The 14,436-nt window shown below is 36.5% G+C and overlaps 1 protein-coding gene across 2 annotated transcripts in view; it reads left to right on the top strand.

The window, feature by feature from the left end:
* The window catches only part of LOC126174861 (uncharacterized protein C2orf42 homolog), a 231,343-nt gene that overhangs the window by 189,733 nt on the left and 27,174 nt on the right, over positions 1–14,436 (top strand). For both annotated transcript variants that reach the window (XM_049921260.1, XM_049921261.1), the window contains one exon: positions 2,680–2,853. In XM_049921260.1, coding sequence (XP_049777217.1) covers positions 2,680–2,853 — 174 coding nt within the window. The remainder of the gene's footprint in view (positions 1–2,679; positions 2,854–14,436) is intronic.

The raw sequence follows: 14,436 nt of genomic DNA, 5'->3' as shown, positions 1-14,436 counted from the left end.
TGAAATCGCTTCAATCATTTGTAATAGCCCTGTATTATTTTACTAGAGTGAGTCCCTGGCAAGCGATGTCTCAGTTCAAAACTAACCCTCAAACATTACTTGGGAGGTTCATGAATCTTACGAGCAACAATTCATGACTCTGTTTGCTATGACCTGATAAAAGAGAAGAAGTAGTGACATTTTACAATATGTTGCCAGAGTACAAATAATGTAGTTTCTGATTGCTTTTTTTAGGATTGAGACATTATAATTGCTATTGCTGCACTTAATTTCAGTATGGTCTATCCTGGATGCTCCTTTCTTTGCTTATCTCATTTTGACAGTTATCGGTATTGTGTAAATCAAGCTGTTCCAGTTTGAGTGCCACCAGCAGGCAGCCAGGTGCCCGCAGACAGCCAGGTTCCCATGAGCTCATGTGGGCCGTGAAGGGCAAACACCTGATGTGCAGCTAGTTGTGCAATTGGGCTGTAGCGTATGTGATTGACTGCACTGGCCTAGTGCGCATGGGGAGGGGTGGCCAAGTGGCTCACCCATGCACAGAATGTCAGCAATATGGCTGCTGCGTGGTGGATAGCGTACACACACCTGTGCATGCTTATGGGCAAGCTGATGGGCACCTGGAGGCACTTGTACCTGATAGGAAAGCATTGGAAGATCTTGGACTAAATTATTTGTCTTTAATATTTCGTCAAGTCCTACCAGCTGATACTGTCACTGTTATATTCACATCTTACTATTGATTTTGAACCACCTCTTGCAATATAATTGAGTGAGGAGACACAATGACAAAGTATGGGACTTGAATTCTTGAGCAGCAGGGTTCAAATACCAGTCAGGACATACTGATTTAAGTTTACTGTACTTTCCTGCAATAACCAAGATCAGTATTGCGCTCCATCTCTAATGAAGCCGACGCCAATAAGGGAAGAAGGAAAAGTGAAAAGTGCTTGATTAGTCAATACAGAACAGCAGGGTTCAAATACCAGTCAGGACCTCCTGATTTAAGTTTACTGTACTTTCCCGCAATATCTAAGATCGATATTAGGATAGAGCATTAAAAAAACCCATAGCTAAATTTATTCCTCTTCGTGTTCATCCCAAGCTACTGCCTCATCTCTAATGGTGCCAATGCCAATGAGAGAAAAAGGAAAAGAGAAAAGTGCTTGATTAGTCAATACAGAGGCATAAACAAATGAAAACAGTGTATTGGAACTAGAGGTGTTAGTCCCTCCCATTTAAACACACATTATCGACTCTTTCTTCATTTGAGATCTTTCTGTAGTTGTTCATACAAACCAATGGTAAGCAAGCTTATCCTGCACCAGAGCGAGTTAGTATTTATGTTGGAGCCTACTGTATTTTAATTTCATTTGTCCATCTGTGTCATTAAGTGAAGAATCTCCTTCTACTTCAACCCTTTAACAGTGTACATCAGTTTTACTTTTTGTTCTCTTGCTCTGAAGGGAAAAACATTTGTTACTAATTAAGAGACCTGGTTTCATGCTTATTTAAAATTTTACAAATTTCCATTCGCCTCCCCTCCCCATATATATTCTATATTGTATTCTGTTGTCTCACTGCTTTAATAATTCAGTCTCTGAGTGCATCTCTAACTTCCCCTTTTCTTAATTTAGCTGATTTAAGTGTATTATGTCTTTTTGTTATTTAATTATATTTTGTTGTTCAAACTTAATCAATCCATATTCATGTTTCCTTCTTTCTCCTTCCTCTCTTCCTCCCCCCCTCCTCCTCCTCCTCCTCCTCCTCCATCGTCATCAGTCCTAAGTTTTTTTATATTGTTTATAGAATGACATACTTTGTTATATTGCAATCTGTTTCATGACAGTTTTTCGTAGTATGGATCACAGAATTTCTTTTTACTTATTAAAACTGGTTTCACTTTTTTTTTGAAACCATCATCAAATCCCTTGTCCTGTGTAACATGTGCAGTTAAATAGCTTAATGTTTTTTGCTTTCATTTCTCATTTATTCTGTTTCCATTTTTTCTGCCAGTTGATGTTTCAGTTTGCCAAATGGCAAGAAGATGTCTCTGTACCTCATTTGAAATTAGATACTGTTCCTCCAATTTCATTTAGAAATGACTGATCTACTCTTAACTGAACACCGGTAGCTGGTTCTCCTTTTGGTGTATTGCATCTTACTTCTGCTTATTTATTTTTAAGTTCTGAATCCAGTTCCAAGTCCCTACCTTCGCCAATCATTTCATTCACTGTCACCATTTTTTTCCCACTACCCTAAAAATAATACTGCTGAGGAAGGTGACACAGTGGTTAACGCATTGAACTCATGTTCAACAGGACAGATGGTAATCAGGATTCATATCGCCATCTGGCCACCCAAATTTAGTTTTCCAGTGGCTTCCTTAAATTTCTAGAGGCAAATGTCAGTATGGTTCCTTGGAAAAAGATACAAAAGATTTCCTCCCCCCTTTTTTTTCTTTTTGAAGCCTATGTGCCATCTTTAATGACCTCATAGTTGATAGAATGTCAAAGTATCAGATGTGCAGCTGGACTCTTAAGCAATTTTCAGTAACAAGCAGCTGCTTCTTGGTGTACAGTAAGAAAATGTTTACATTTATTTCTTCTCAAATATTTCTGTGTATGACCTTTACTGGAATTAAACAGTCCTTGCTTACTGTTGTTTATCAATTTGTTTTAGAATTTCTTTGATTGCCTTCGTGAACGTATTTCATGTGGTAGTAGAAAAAAGAGGCTACCAAATTCTACCACAGCATTCATAAGAAGACATTCAGTGCCAATAGGGACATTTACAAAATACACCTGGAACATTACAAATATCATTCAAGTGAAGCAAATTTTTGAAACATCTCTGGTAAGTGAAAAAGTGTGATGCTGTGAGTTGTGAAACATTCCTGTATTTGTATGTGGCATGAAAGTTGGTCAGAGAATATTGACTCATAGTTTGTACTTAACTTCTAAGAAGGAAACAAAAGAAGTGAAATTTCAGAACATGAACTGATAACTTAAATTAGTAATAATTTTAGGTTTTAATCGTGATCTTTGTCTTTCTAGACTATTTTTATCTGCCTTTCTAGAACAGCACAGATTCCCTTGTGCTAAAAAGTTACTACTTCTTTTCCTCACTCCTTGGTGAACAAATGTGCGCAGAATTGCTACATCCTTAAATTTATTACCACAATGAGCTCTTTTTAGGGACCCTAAGAGGTGGCAGACTAATGTCACTGAGTCTAGGCTGCATGTCAGAAAAGGCAAGACACTGCATAAAAAGGATCTGATGAGAAGGATCGTTTAAACTGTAATGTTAAAACTTTGCTACAAAAGCAAAGAAAGTTTCACTGCAGATTTAAATAAAGTGTAATCCTTGTATCAAATTAAGGCTAAACAAATCCAAAGTGAATGTAAAGAGCACAGCATGAGGAATATTCAATTGGACAGACTGTAATGACGTTATTACAGCTTGGGATAAAAAAGTTTTATCTATTCTAATAATAAAACTGTGAAACCATCAGTATTTTTTGTACATGATAATCTTCAAAACTACTAGACAAATTTTCATGAGGTTTTCAGAGGTAACTCTATAGCTTGGTGCAGCATATAAGCTTTATTTTATTGAAATTGGATCACAGAAAAAGGGTATCATAATTCAAAGTTGTATCTAAACTCCTCTGCTCAGCTTATTAGTTCAGATGTTTAATTGTCATGGCATAGTACATCAAAGAACGCTTACATGTTGCTGTTAGTTTTTTTTAACTCAGTGAAAGATGTATTTCTGGGAATTTATGTCAGTGATAGAACTGAACACCGCAACTTACCTTTACAAATACAAAGTAGCAGCTAATCTACTTGGCTATGGTACACAGATTAACTGATTATGCTTTGTGTATTAAAAACTTAATGACCTTGCTTTGCATCTTTCAATAGGTATTATTTATATTATTTGCTAGGAAAAATGTATTTATTAAGTTTGCTCTGTAATTTGGGTGCCTACTCATTTACTTTTTGATTTTGTTTCATTGATGAATAAAGTGCCTAAAAATGGTCGAGTCTTTATTGAATATACCAGAACAGTTAAAAATCTGATAACTGTATAATCTCAAGAATCCAATGAAGACAGTGATGTGAGACTTGCTGTGGCTTGAGAACATAAGGCTTTAACTCACTCTGGAAACGAAGTGTGACATGACTCTGACCGACAGCATCATGCATTATCTCATTCTTGAGAAATCATTATCCACACAGCCTTTAATTTACTTCTCTGCAAATGAAAGAAGCAGAAATTTTGATGTGAAGTGGTGCAGGTGAACGTATTTTTATACCCAGAAGCCCATTTATTTTTGATAATTATTCATTTAACCGTAAACGTTTACAATTTCTGGTGAGCTTATGTCATGCCAAGACCATAACACACAAGGCCAGATGTTGCATTTTGCTAGTATTGGCCTTAGTGTCAGTTGCTTTTTGCACAGCCAGCTGGCACAAGTGTGTGTCTATGTGTGTGTTTTGAGTGTGTATTTATACTCTAGCTTGACAAAGGATTTATTCTGAAAGCTAAAATGTTTTCTTTCTCTTGTGCATGTGTGTGAGTAGATAAGTCAATGCTACTGCTAGATGCTCTAGTAAGATATTGTCCACTCGCACACAGATATCACAAGATACCATTCTTGTTTGCTGATTTTAAAGACAGAATTGATAATGATTTACAATTAGTTTGGAACTTTTCTTTGGTCAGTGTTTTGGTAAATGTGTCTGCCAACTGACCAGATTTGATTTAGGGTACAAGGATACAACGTTCATTTATCTTTTCACTAATATAATAAAACTTTCTGAATGTTTGTTTAGTCTTTTTGTGACAATCATTAGCTTTTTACATTCGCAGTGCTGTCTGGTTGTCCACAAAGAATTAAATTGGTTGTTCCATATAGACACTGAGCTCCTGTAAGAATGTGGAAATCCTCATTATTTCAACAACTGTGTCAGATGCTGCAACATAATCTGCTTCCATTTTAGATCTGTCAACACATTTTTGCCTAGGAAATGTCTGGGTAATTGAACCAGCCATACATGTTAGAGACTGCTCCAGTCCATAAAGGTTTTTCTTTAATTTGCAGACTAAGGTTGCATTATCATTAATAAAACCTTCAGGATGTGAAAAATCTTCTTGCAAATAACTGTTCAGAAAGGCAGTTTCCACAAAAAATTGCTTCATGTTCATACCATGCAATCCAACCAAAGCTAAAAGAATATGAATTGATTCACACATAATATGTTGCCCATTAGTTTCACTGTGTGGCATTTTTTTTTTTAGTGTCGTTTTATTTATTGCTGATCACCATTCATGAATTACCTTAAGACGATTCCACATATCACTTGCTATAGCACACAATATACCAGTTTGCCACTGGTCAAATTCCATACCAGACAAGATAAAAAAGCATTTATTATGTATTAAGCTTAGTCCACAATTTCTGTGTATCTGTGCTTTCCATTCGATATTTCTATAACTGAAAATTAGCTGCATCAAATTTCTGGAGACTGAAAAACTTTGTTTGATCCATATTTTACCTTTCCACTTCCAAGTGAAAACTTTTGCTGTAATAATTGAGCTCTCTTAAAACATTAGGCTAATGAATGTGGAGAAAATAAAATATTACCCCAGTTAGTAAACACATTTTACTGGGCACATAACCTGTTGAACAGGCTATTATCAAGTTATTAAACATAACTTTGAAATGAGGGCAACTACAGCCAAAACTCTGCATGTTGAATAAAAAGTCTTCAGCTCAGGATGTTAAAGCCCATTATTGGAAGGTTACAAGTGGTTTTTGTATCCTTAGAATGCATTGCCAGGTGATCCGTACATCATAGGAGTAACATATCTACTTAATAAAACCTTCCGGGGTTCCAGCCCAGTCAACTGGTTAAATTCCCATGAACTTTTGACGAAGCCCTCCTTGGCCATTGTCAATTGGTGAATGACTGCCGTGTCGCCAGGGCCTCACTGTTTCTTCAGCCTGCGACAGTCATTGCTCATTTTGAATAACCTTGCTGTTAAATTATCAAAAGCCTGTTTTTGTGTCAGGACTCATAAGCAGTAACAAAAGATCCATAGTTTGCTACAAGTCCACCTAAAACTTGGTAAATCAAGTATGTATCTGGCTGCTGACTCTGGCATCATTGGTGCTCTCTTCCTTGCTAATGTTTTCATGCTGCGTCTGTCATGCCTGCTTCAACTTCACGATATCCGGATCCCAGGCTGTGCTGAGCTGCAAACCACTATCCTTATTGATGGTGTTTTCAGAACTTTTATTTCTACTGCTTCTTTTTTTGATGCTGTCCCAAAATCTCTTCATGTTCATAATGACATATGTTTTGCTGAATAGAATTAGATGTTGATTTACTCCTTGAAATAACCAATTTTTAAAAATAAGTGATCATAATCATATAAGGCTGCTAGGAATAATATACTTACATTATCTTTTAAATTATTGTAGTGTATAGGGAACACAGTTCTAGCCAAGTCCCACTGTTCAGTTTTAAAGCAATAGAAGTAACCCGCACGGAGTGGCCGTGCAGTAACAGAAGATCCATAGTTTGCTACAAGTCCACCTAAAACTGCGCGGTCCCTCCCACCAGAGTTTCGAGTCCTCCCTTGGGCATGTGTGTGTGTTGTTCTTAGCATAGGTTAATTTAAGTTAGTTTAAGTAGTGTGTAAGTCCAGGGACCTATGACCTCAGCAGTTTGGTCCCTTAGGAATTCACACACACTAGAAATAAGTAACTTGCTGTAAAGAAGTGGCCTAAGTTAAAATCATTGGCCCCGAAAAGCAAACTATAAAATAAAGGTATATCTCAGTAACCATGAAAATAGAAAAAAAGTGAAAAACCATATTTGCCATAAGAACAGAGTGTTAACAGAACCTCGCTTCTCTTAGATCAGTCTGCTACATTTCTGGACAACAGTATCAGTCGTTATAGAAAGCCTATATCTTCCTGACCTGGTAATCCATAACTCTTCAAACCATCCAATACAATGCAAGGTGGCAGCCTACGAAGGTGAGTTCAGGGTAATTTAGTTGATAGCTCATTCCAGCAGATATGGAGCTGACTTTGTTACTAACATTAATGGAAGTGTTTTAAAGACCAAGAATGGGAACCATAATCCTTGTGTGGCCTGGGAATTGCTTAATGGCACCATTACCCTTGCTGCCATACACAGTGAGTTCTGTAATGATAAGGTTTATCATAAAATACCTTATTTTGGTAACATTTTCAGTAGGACTGGCAAACATATGAGTTCTAAAAACATAATTCCAGCCTGCTTTAATCCTAGGAATAATGGCCAAAGGGTCAGAAAGTAATGGTTCAGACATAGGGAAAAGTCGAAATTTGAAAGTTATACATCTCTTGGAGTGTATTGCATTACATGTGATGGGTGTAGTTCAAAGATCAGTCAAACTGGTAGAAATTTTGTGATATGCTTTAAGAAACTCATTAACAACTGAGGCTACAAATCAGCCTTAAGTACGCACCTACTGGAAACTGGGTTTTTAATTCTACAGGAAAGTGAGTGTTCAATTATGGATCTTCCCTCTAATCTTCAGATATGCATTAAGAAAACAAGGGCAGTGCACCTAATATTTTTGAAGTATTGGAAATTTATTGCACATTGAAAAATTCCTGTTGAAACACTTAACGCAAAAATGGATTTACATCACAGAAATCATTTAGATAATACTCTTTACTCAGTGGCTTTGGATGTCTGTATATTCATCCCCTTGCTTATGAAAGTGAATTTAAAAATGATGGTAAGTCGCATAAGTAATATAGGTGCAGGTGCTATTGAACCCTTTATTGTGCTTGCTCATGACATGTTTTGACATTCAACTATATCCTACCCCATTGAAAGGGGTTTCTAATATTATTAGCTCTCTTAAAAACAAATGTTCCAGTGGTTATGATGAAATCAGCACTACCATAATTAAATGTTGCTCCTCAGAACTTTGTGACATACTGCATTACTTATGTAATGAATCCCTCGACAGTGGTACTTTTCCAGATAGGCTTAAATATGCTATTGTCAAACCATTACACAAAAAAGGAGACAAATCATCAGTGGAAAACTTCCGTCCCATTTCATCATTGGTAATATTTTCAAAAGTGTTTGAAAGGGTTATGTACAATAGACTTTATAAACATTAGTACAGAAAAATATTCTCATTCACAATCAGTTTGGATTTCTGAAAGGATCATCAACTGATCAAGCTATATTCACTTTTACAGTGATATATTAGAATCAATAAATCAAAAGTTATTACCACTTGAAATATTCTGTGATCTGACTAAAGCTTTTGGTTGTGTTAAGCTTGATATTCTTATACAAAAGTTAAAATGATATGGGATAACAGAAGTAGGAGGGTCATGGTTAATAGACAACAGTGTGTGTCTGTATCGGTCTTACCACATAACAGTAGTCATTCAAAATATGAAACCATCAGACAAGGGGTGCCCCAGGGCTCTATTTTAGGTCCCTTGTTGTTCGTATTATATATTAATGACCTTCCATATGCAGTGTCACAAAATGCAAATTTTGTCTTATTTGATGATGATACAAGTATTGGTGTAAATAAACAGTACCCATGATCTCACTGAGCAATCAACTAATGAACTATTTGTAAGTACCAGTGGGTGGTTCACAGCAAATGGATTGTCACTGAATTTTGACAAGACCTATTACATACAGTTTAGTACCTCAAAAAGAATGCCTGACCCTACAAGTATATAATGTGTTCAAGCAATGAAATTAAAGCTGTAGACAGTGTCAAATTTTTAGGGCTACAAATTGACCCCAACCTAAATTGGAAAACTCACACTCTGGACTTAATGAAATGCCTTATTTCAGCTACATTTGCAGTATGCATGATAGCAGAAATAGGTGATTTAAAAATGAAGAAATTAGTTTATTCGGCCTACTTCCTTTCACTAATGTGTTATGGAATCATCTTTTGGGGAAACTCCTCTCACAGAGAGACAATTTTCAAAATTCAGAAACGAGTCATTAGAATTATATCTGGTGTCAGTCCTAGATCATCATGCAGGGACCTCTTTAAGAAACTTGGTATTTTCTCTACTACTTCTCAGTACATATACTCATTGATGTCCTTTGTCATTTACAATATGTCTCTTTTTGCACAACATAGTGTAAAACATGATTATAATACAATAACCAAAAACAATCTGTATAAGGACTATAAAAGCTTAACATTAGTACAAAAAGGAGTCAAATACATGAGTACTCATATATTCAGTAACTTACCAGAGCATATCAAATTTTTTGTAAGTGATAAAGATCGGTTTCAGAGTGAATTAAAGGACTTCTGGTTGGCCAACTCCTTCTACTCCATCAATGAATATCTTCACAAGGATTATAGCTCATACCTCTGTCTGCATTAGAATTATACAATATCTATGTAGCTGAGAAAGAAGGGAAAAAAAGAAAAAAAAAAAAACCCTTTGACTCTTTCCACATCCCAGAGACTCCTAGCCAAGGGATCCATGGAAAACTATAAATGTAATGTAATGTAATAGCCCATCATCAGATGACCTGGTAACAACTGATAAAGAGAAGTGCAAGTAATGAATCATATAATACAACTATACCAAAAAAAAAAAGGAGGCTATATAGACCTCAAATGAAATTCATTGTACACAACTTTAAATAACATAAGTAAATACCATCTAAGATCATTATATGTATTGGCAAGGACATTGAATAATGTCTTTACAAATGTTAAGCAAAACGTGCTGTCGTATATAAGAAGTTGACCAAACCAGTAACTGACTACAGTTACAGTGTCAAGGAACTACTAACAGAGACATGATGTAAGCTCGCATCACTAGAGGGTACCTCTTCTCATGATGTGTAAAATCAAAATGTTAATATAATGTAATAGAAGCAAAATCATCACTGATGTGCAAGGTCAATTGTAAAAATAGTATAGTTTTACAAGACATTCCATTTTCAACATCATATAGAACAACATTCAGTATAATTTATTCATCATTTCAGTGGAGGGCATCACATCCAATACAAAGTTACTCAAAATGATTGCTTTTCAATAAACAAAATTAATTAAAATAATTATTTTGTTTTTACTAGCACAGTTGTGCAACAAAGTCAACAGTAAAACACTATGCAATATGACTTAAGGAAAACAGCCCACTAATAAAATTACATATGATCATTAACAATTCCATAAAACATAGAAAATTAAAAGAAAGACTAACCAGATTGGGACTCTTATTGGTTTTTCCTACCCACAAGTAAATCATTGAAAAGAATCAAAGAACGACCTTTAGTGTGACAAAGAAATATACTACTTTCCTTTCTACTATATTAAATTTTTTTCTCCCAGTCCTCCTGAAAACCACTCCAGTGAAGTCATTAGCCACTCAGACCTGAACAATCTTTAGAGCAATAAAGCCTAGCCAGCAGATAAAACATTGATGTAAAAAAAAAAAAAAGGACGCTTTTGAGCTGGTGTATGATATACCTCAACTTTTACATTATGTCATATTCTGATGATAATATGATGCAAGTATACAACTCCTAGTGGCCTTATGTGATTATGATCACTTATTTTTTAAAATTGGTTATTCTGAAGAGTAAATGTGTTATTACTCCAATGTACAGATCGGCTGATGATGCATTTTGAGAATGTGAAACTGGTTGTCACCTTTAACAGCCTAAGCAGAAGACTTTCTAGTCAACATATTATTACAGTTTGGGATAAATAAGTTTTATTACTTGAAGAAAAAGAGACATTTCAAATGTAGGACACATGACAGTTTCCATTAACAGTGTTAATAAGACAAAAGGAATAAAAGACAATGTGTCAGTCCGAAATGGCAAAGATATAAAAACATCTGCTGTACTAATAACAATATTATGAAATGGATAATTTGCTACTCACCACATAGAGGAGGTGTGGAGTTGCCAGTAGGCACAATGAAAAGACTGCTAAATACTTAAGCTTTCAGCTAAAAGACCTCCTTCAGAAATAAAAAATGCAGATACATGGCCACTGTCTCCAGCCCTGGATTTGATATGAACAGCAATTTGGGGTAGGTGGTGGGGGTAAGGAGGAGGTATGGGCCAGGGAGGGGGAGGGACAGCAAGGTGAGGGTAGGGGAAGGTGATGTGCTGCATCTGAGAGCGTGCAGTGACATGGTGCAGACAGGACAGGGCTGATAGGTGCAGGGTTGGGAAGCTGTGCCATCAGGACCCTTACTACCAACACCAGATTTTCTGAATTGCACAGGTAGGAAGGTTGTGAGTTATTGTAAAGCCAAATTTACACTATTTAGAGTCATGGCATATTATGTACTTTTATGTAAACATACAGTAACTCTGAGGATCTGAAGGAAAGATGATTTGCCTATCCATCTGATGTATTTCCTTATCTTCCTATGATGACGATCATTACGAATGAGCTCAGTAAAGGATAAAGAATAATTCAGACAGCTGATGGCCAGAGTGCAGTTCTTGAAGTTTCAGTCAGCTGTAGCAAGTCATCTCACTAAAATATCAGTACCATTTCTCTTTCAGTACTGTATCGCAGCTGACCCCTCTCATTCCTATATCCTCCTTTATTTGGTCCAGCTGTCTGTTCCTTTGTCTTCTTACTGGCTTTCTACCAATCACTTCTGTGCACAGCCATCTCAAACGGGCCCTTGTCACTTTTTCTTTGAAGGAAATGTGTACTCCACCTTCTTCCCTTAGTTTTGTCTTCCCACTCTAACCTACATTTCTGTAGTTTGCAGTTTGTTGTCATCCTGTTTGGATGTTGTGCAGATTTCCAGTCCAGATGTTGTCATGAAGATAAGGTACGACTGAAGGAGAGTCTGTTTTGATCATAAGGCAGCATGTTCATTCCGTAGTGAATTCCCAACTTGATGGTAGAACTGAACTGATCTTTTAATTCGGTTATTGATCTCATGCTGTATTCTGTTATCATTTGCAATGATGCACCCAAGATATTTGTACTGGCCTAATGTTTCCAGCTGTGTATTTACACCCTTATTTTCCTTTCTTGTTCTGCCTGTTCACTGACACTGCAACCATCTTTGATTTATTTATCATTAATCCATGTGCTTTTAGATGGTCTTTCCTGTGGCCAGACTCTCCTGGACGTCTCCTATGTATTATCCCAAATTACAGCATCATCTCCAAACGCAAATACATTGGTATTCTTTCTGTCGCTCTACTTAGTTCCTTTCATAACTTCATACATGGCAGTGATAGAAAGTAAAAGAGAAGGAGCTCTGCTTTGTTGAATTCCTCTAATTGTTTGGAACTAATCAAAATGATCATTTTCTATCTGTACTCAACTGTGCAGCCATCGTAAATCATTTTAGCTTTACCGAGCGAGGTGGCACACTGGTAGGACACTGGACTCGCATTTGGGAGGACGACGGTTCAACCCCACGTCCATCCATCCTGATTTAGGTTTTCCGTGATTTCCCTAAATCGCTCCAGGAAAATGCCGGGATGGTTCCTTTGAAAGGGCATGGCCGACTTTCTTCCCCATCCTTCCCTAATCCGATGAGACCGATGACCTCGCTGTCTTGTCTTCTTCCCCAAAACAACCCAACCCAACCCATTTTAGCTTTCTGAATTAGGTTTGTGGGTTAATTTTTCTTTCTTAGGCTTTCCTATATGGTCTTCCATGGAACAGTATTAGATGTCTTTTCAAGATCTGAATACACAAGTGTTAAATCTCTGCCTTTTTCCCAGTGTTTTTCCAACAGCATTCTGTGCATGAGATCTGTAGTTGCACGGTGTTCTCTGAATCCATGCTGCTCTTCCTGTAGCAATGGGTCTATTATTTTTGGTAGTTTCTCAAATATTTTCAGGCCGTAACATAATAAGATGACTCCTCTATAATTGCTCCATTTCTTTTTGCTATCTTTTTAGGGTTCCACACTAATCATTAAAAATGGAACCATTACAGGACCACTTTGTTGTCTGTCTGTCCAGCCGTCTGTCCATCTGTCTGTCTGTCCAACTGTTAAGACCCTTTTCTATCAGAAAAATGTAGAGCTATCAAGTTGAAATTGATCTTACATAAAAGGTCTGTGGTCCCTTGGCAGTGTAAAACATTTAGGCTTCTAAGTCTGTGCAATTAAAAGAAGCAGCCATTTATGTCACGTATTTTAATACTCACAAACTCAACCATCAAAACCTATAGGGTACTTCCAGTTGACTTAGAATCACCAAATTTGCCGAGAAGCATGGTTTCACAGTACAAGTAAATGAAAAAATCCGAAAATTGTGAAATTGTAATTATATCACATATAAAAATATATTTTTGCCATTACAAACTTACATTGCATTCAAATCTGTAAAAAAAATCTCAGGGCCTATTGTATGGATTGTGATCTGCTTTACAGTAATGGATAGTTCACAGAGTAGGTTTTGTTTATAATTCATAAATATTGAGTTTTAATTAGCTGAACTATGATGGAATGAACTCCCCTGTCGCTGTGAAGACAATGTCTTTGCCACCTAGCAGTGTTTGGCATAAGGCCACCAAACTATTATGCTGACAGCTATGCCTAGGACACATACAGCACTTCCATTGTCTGAGATGAGGTTCCAATGTCCCATAAAATATCTGTTGAAGCTTTCCACAGAAAAATCTGACTTACACGTAACATCTGTAGCCCTATGGCTCGCTGTACCCATTTTCTTCTCGGGAGACTTTCATCAAATCTTACCAGTAATTGCAACAGGGATGAGAGCAGACAGAGTCAAGCCATCTGAGATTCCCAGTTAACACATCATGTTAATATAACTCCATAATTAAGAAATTAATTAAAAAATTACAACAGCAAATGTGAAATTACACAAAAAATTTTAACTTAAAACTTGAACATTCTCGAATTTCTTGGAATTTCCAGTCTGATATCGATAACAGCCAAAAATTGTACAGTTCTTAATTTCTGGGACAGATGAGGTATCTATATATGTAATTAAGTTTGTACAGAACTCTTGGTGTGTGTCCGACTCACACTTACCCAGATTTTTTGAAAAGAAGTACCATTATTCACTTTCCTATCATCTGTAATTTTCCTGTTCTTCCATATTGCATCTGTTATTCTATCAACCACTGTATTACTAATGGACTAGCTGATTTGATCATGTCTGCACCGACTTCATCAAATTCTGTTAATTTTTCTGTGTGTGTAATATAAAGGGCTGTTTCCACCTCGTTCTATGTTGGTGGACCCTTTTGATTAGGCTTACCATTACAACTAAAACTAACCTGTGTCAACTTCATTGAGGTCTTCTCCTGGATTGCTGTATAGCTTTTCAAAATAGGCCTTCATGGTCTTCCTTATTTCTGTTTCTCTGTCTGGTTGTTCTATTGCTGTTG

The sequence above is a fragment of the Schistocerca cancellata genome, chromosome 3, assembly GCF_023864275.1.
Source record: "Schistocerca cancellata isolate TAMUIC-IGC-003103 chromosome 3, iqSchCanc2.1, whole genome shotgun sequence".
Classification (NCBI taxonomy): Eukaryota; Metazoa; Arthropoda; class Insecta; order Orthoptera; family Acrididae; genus Schistocerca; species Schistocerca cancellata.
This window is presented reverse-complemented; position numbering and strand designations above follow the sequence as displayed.